Below are 4,797 nucleotides of genomic sequence, written 5' to 3' on the forward strand. Positions count from 1 at the left end.
CCCAAGTTCCCCCAGCTCCCAAGTTCCCCCAGCTCATCCGCGTCGTTTTTTACGCCACTGAAGTTGGCTTCCGATTCACAGCTTCCGATTCGCGAGAGCGTTCCACTGAATTTTTAGAACTCAGACCACCTAAAAACAGGTCCTGTTCGAAAACTACTGTAGCTATGTAGACAGTTCAAACCAGGATTAAATTATGCTTTAGATAGTAAAGATTACATCAAACACAGTTTCTGATTTGTGAAAGCTTTTACTGGTGGTCTGAGTTCGAAAAATACAGTGGAACACTCTTCAGCGTCGTTTCAGCATGGCGGTCGCTTGCATTAGCATTAGATACCGTTGAACTGCTCTGACGGGAAGCTGGACCAGAGGCTTCGACCAATGTTGCCTGTTGCGGAGTTATGTTTTCTGGCAATTGCTCCGCGTTCCCATCTAAACGATTCGCAACTTCTCTAAGTAGCTCCGAAACTGATTTGGGTTTGAGCGCCATCGGTCACCTGCTGTGATAGAGCTCGGCCCTTAGCACGTTGAATCGTTTTGGAGATTAATTTGACGCGCTGGGTTGCATACTCCCACCTAGTGTTGAGGAGTGTGTACTGCACCATCACGTTCGCTGAAGGAACACTTGATCGATGTAGTTGATGCTGCTGCTAATGTCTGATTAAAGGAGTAGCCAATCACAAACGTGTCCCCGCCTTGTCTGGTTTGATTGACAGGCAGAGTTATTATTCTGAAAAAGCTCATCATGAAATAAATACGTCCTTCTGAAAAACAGCATTGTGAAATAAAAAGGACACTTTGGAAAACAATAATTTTGAAATAAAAGTTTCTACAAAAAACCCCCACATGATTATAATAATATCCAACATGAAAAAAAATTATTATGATATATACTTTTATTATGAAATGTTTTTAACATAAAAATTATGTTTTAAAGTAAAAATGAAATGTATTTCATAATAAAATGGTCCATTTAAATGTTGATGAAATGTATTTAATAATAAAATTGTCAATTATTTATTGAAAAGACTTTTATTGGAGTGTTGCTTGATTAAATAATGTTGTATTTATTTAATTAATTATGAACAGTTTGGGCTTCCTGTCAGGATTCCCTCATCAGGCACCACATCTGACCACCAGAGGGAGCCCTCACCTGAGTACTGACACTGCACTCTCTCTCCACTCTCAGCAGTCTCTCCCTCAGCCAGATCTCCTTAGCTGTTCCCAATCCACCTAATCACCACCAGTATATAGTCTGCCTGCTGTCACCACTTCATTGCCAAGTCTTGTACTGCCTGGCATACATTTCTAAGCGTTTCTCCTTGTTTCACCTCCTGGTTTTTGATCTCTGCCTGTCTCCTCGGTTACCTGCCTGCCTCCTGCCTCGACCCACGCCTGGAATCTGACTACGCTCATGTCTTGCCCTTGTCCAATAAACCATTTGCTTATGGATCCAAACGACCCTGCCTCTTCATCACACTTCCATAGTTTACATCCGCGGTCTCGTGGTAGAGGCTTGGAAAGAGGCAGATGGTTGCAGTAAACTCACTCCTGATTGGCGACAGTACTTCCTGTAGATTCCATGACTCAGCTATGACTCAGACCAATCGCTGAAGATGGGTTGCAAATGGCGGTATCCATTTCAGGAATTGATGGTGAAAGCGGCGGCCTACTTTCCTGAGGAGAGGAAGTAATGCATTTCCAATGGGGGACCTCAGTGCTCGCTCAGTCTATGTGCTGCAGTGTATACATTTCCAAGGCTGGGATCAAAAAAGTGTCTTTATCTTATAATGCTAGTGTGGATGCTGTAAGCTGAATGTAGCCACTGAAGATGATAGAGTAGGCTCTATCTTAGGTTAACTTCGGTTAGCCTAAATTAGCTAGCATGTAGCTGTAATATTAGCTAAACAACAAAATGGACACAAAAAGAACTTAAAAAGCCTCAATTAGGCAAAACAGCTAGCGTGTAAATATTAGCCAAACTCTAAAATGCGCTAAAAAAAAATCTTAGTAAATGCCAAAATATTCCAAAAAAGCTAGAATGACAATTTTAAAACGGTAACTGTTTAACATAATTCTGAATAATAAAAAGGCAGAAATATTATTCCAGAATAAATCAACTTAAAACTTAAATAACTTTAATATTTTATTCTCCATAAAAATATATTTTGTCAAAATTAAACAAGTTAGAAATGAGCTCAAGATAACATCAGATCAATAATAACAATAAAATAAAATGATCTGGAGGGCCGGATAGAAGGGCCACATCCGGCCCCCAGGCCGAGGCTTTGACACGTCTGGATTAAAGAATCAGATCAGATCCGATCCCGGAGCCGTTCTGGGGCCGGTACAAGCCCTGCTGTCACCAGCAACTCACCAGGATGGGGGCGATGGCGAAGGAGATCCCAAGCACCACCTGCATGTTCTGCTGCATCAGGTCGATGATTTTAGTGGAGCAGGGCTGCAGATTGAGACACAACAGGTCAGTCAGCCGCCGTCACTCATCGACGGCCGGTCCGCCGCTCCTCACCGTATTCTGGATGCCGCTTTTGCAGTCGGTGGTGTCGGTGCCCCTGCAGTAGCAGGAAGGAGGAGGTTTCTCCCAGTCGCCGGGTCCGTTGATGATTCCACAGCACTTCAGCTGGAGGGAGAAAGACGGATCACATCATGGATCTGGATCTACTTCCTGACTGGAGCATGTGCGCCCCCTGTGGACATCTATGAAACTGCAGAGTCTGATCTGATGGGGAGACGACTTCTGCAGAACATTTTACTGGGTTTACTCTGCCTCAGTACGGTGGCCCTGAAGACCAAATTCAGGCAAAAACACTCTAAATATCACTATGACATCTAAAAAGGCAAACCTTGTAGAAATCAAATCAAAATTCCAGAAATTAGATGTTTTGAAAAACAAAAAGTGATTTTTAGAAATCAAAATGAAAAGTAATAAAAAATGTAACGATGGAACTTTGGGATGTCACTGATGGTGTAACATCCAGCATCACTTCAGACTGAATGACTTTAGTTGAAAAGATGAAGTAACAACCAATAAGGGATGACTCTTATTGTCTACCTTCTCCAGTTTCCTTTTGGGATTCAGTTTTATTTTTATTTATTTTTTTTACTTTTGTTTTCCAAAACATGTATTTATTTTTTCCCCCAAACGTTTTGGTTTCTATGAAGCCATTTCTAAATCAGTTTCGCATTTTATTAAAACAAACAAAACAATAGGATTATGATGGTTACTTTGTTTTTGCTCGAAGTGATCTCTATTCTCTATCATCTATGTTTCATCAGCTTCCATGTCTCTGTTTGGTGCAGTGTGATTCACGTGTTGTTCCTCTTTCTAGATTCCAGCTTGATCATCGACGCTCCTGTACTTGGCCGTGGACCACGCCTCTGGCTCGTAAAGAAAACTGAACTGAATTGAATTTGTTGGTGTGATATGACCTTCAGGGCCACCATACCATGGTGCCTTTGAGCAGCCGAGTCTGTAACCGACCACTCAGACCTTTTCATCCACAGACCACTTTTAGAAAGCAGCAGAACAACAAACGGAAATGAAGTTCAGGTTCAATTTCAGCGTCCAAGTTGAAAGATAAACTTTAAAAAGTTGAAATAATTTGTGGTTGAGTTTGAAAAAGTCTAAAAGTTTTTAAAAAGCTGAAGTTTTCAGGAGCAACATCAAAGGTTGCTGAGATGTTGAAGCGTTTATGATCCAATACGCTAGAAAAAAATCTATTACATTTTTAAGAAAAAAAGTTTTTTTAATGAAACTTTCAAAAAGTTGGAACCCTCAAACCTGCAGAAAACTGAAATGTTCTCTCAAAGAGTCATTTCTTCCTCGTCTGCCGTACCTTGGCCTGCAGCGCCTCCAGGTCCTGCTTCACCGATTCCGGCTGTTTGGTCAGAGGAGTAAAGTCCTGCAGACGCTTCTTCACCCAGTCATTCACCTGCAGGCCAACACGTCAGTTTACACCTGAAAACAGGTACGGAGGTGACCAGCGGTCACTTCCAGACTCACCGTCTTCTCGCTTAAAGCTCCCAGAATTCCTGCTGCCAGGCGGAGGATGAAGATGAGAAGGAGGAGGATGAAGGTGAGAAGGAGGAGGATGAAGAACTGAAAGAACAAATGCTCATCAGAGGAGGCTGCTGTGCAGGTGAGTTCGGACTCAGAGGGCGTGGCCTGAGGAACCTACTATCAGCAGCATGCAGGAGCTCTCCCTGTAGGCACCGTAGCAGCCCAGGAAGCCCAGGACCATGATGATCGTGCCGATGGCGATCATCAGGTCCACGCCAGCATGAGCAAAGTTCGTCAACTGGAAAGAAAACGACAAAACGTTTTTTTTTTTTTTGTCATTTAAGATCTAAAACAGGCTTTGATGAAGATCCCGCCCACTTATACCTGATTTCCATCTTTGGTCATCTTCAGGTAGATGCCAACTGCAAAGATGACGTAACCGCAGATCTGAGGGGAGAAGGGAGACATTTGAAGTGTGTTGCGGCAAACTAAGGGACTTGTTTGGTTTTGCTGGTCTGCTCCACTGGCATTCACCAGCAGGTGGAAGCAATTGAAATAATTAGGCAAAGCAGCTGATCATTGTCAGTAAGAATGTATAAAACTGCTCAGAAACACAAGATTAGTGAGAGAAGCAGAAGCTGAGCTTTGTATTGTTCTGAAAAGAAACAGCTGGTAAGAGTCAGAAATTTACCTTTATTTGTAACAGATTTAAATTGTTGTTGACTTATTAAAATTACACTGCCTTTTAATTTATTGATGGCAAAGGGTAACGGTCATTG

The 4,797-nt window shown here is 42.3% G+C and overlaps 1 protein-coding gene across 1 annotated transcript in view; it reads right to left on the minus strand.

Annotated features, from left to right (window-relative positions):
- LOC112138483 (tetraspanin-8-like) overlaps positions 1-4,554 on the minus strand; it is a gene marked incomplete at its 3' end in the record, with an annotated part of 9,917 nt that extends 5,363 nt beyond the window's left edge. The window contains exons 1-6 of the mRNA XM_024261039.2: positions 4,403-4,554; positions 4,197-4,316; positions 4,022-4,117; positions 3,855-3,950; positions 2,528-2,638; positions 2,375-2,458 (exon numbers count right to left, since the gene is read on the minus strand). Of these exons, the coding sequence (XP_024116807.2) occupies positions 2,375-2,458; positions 2,528-2,638; positions 3,855-3,950; positions 4,022-4,117; positions 4,197-4,316; positions 4,403-4,486 (591 nt within the window). The remainder of the gene's footprint in view (positions 1-2,374; positions 2,459-2,527; positions 2,639-3,854; positions 3,951-4,021; positions 4,118-4,196; positions 4,317-4,402) is intronic.
- Between the last annotated feature and the right edge of the window lie 243 nt (positions 4,555-4,797).

The sequence above is a fragment of the Oryzias melastigma genome, unplaced genomic scaffold (genome assembly GCF_002922805.2).
Source record: "Oryzias melastigma strain HK-1 unplaced genomic scaffold, ASM292280v2 sc00382, whole genome shotgun sequence".
NCBI classification, from domain to species: Eukaryota; Metazoa; Chordata; class Actinopteri; order Beloniformes; family Adrianichthyidae; genus Oryzias; species Oryzias melastigma.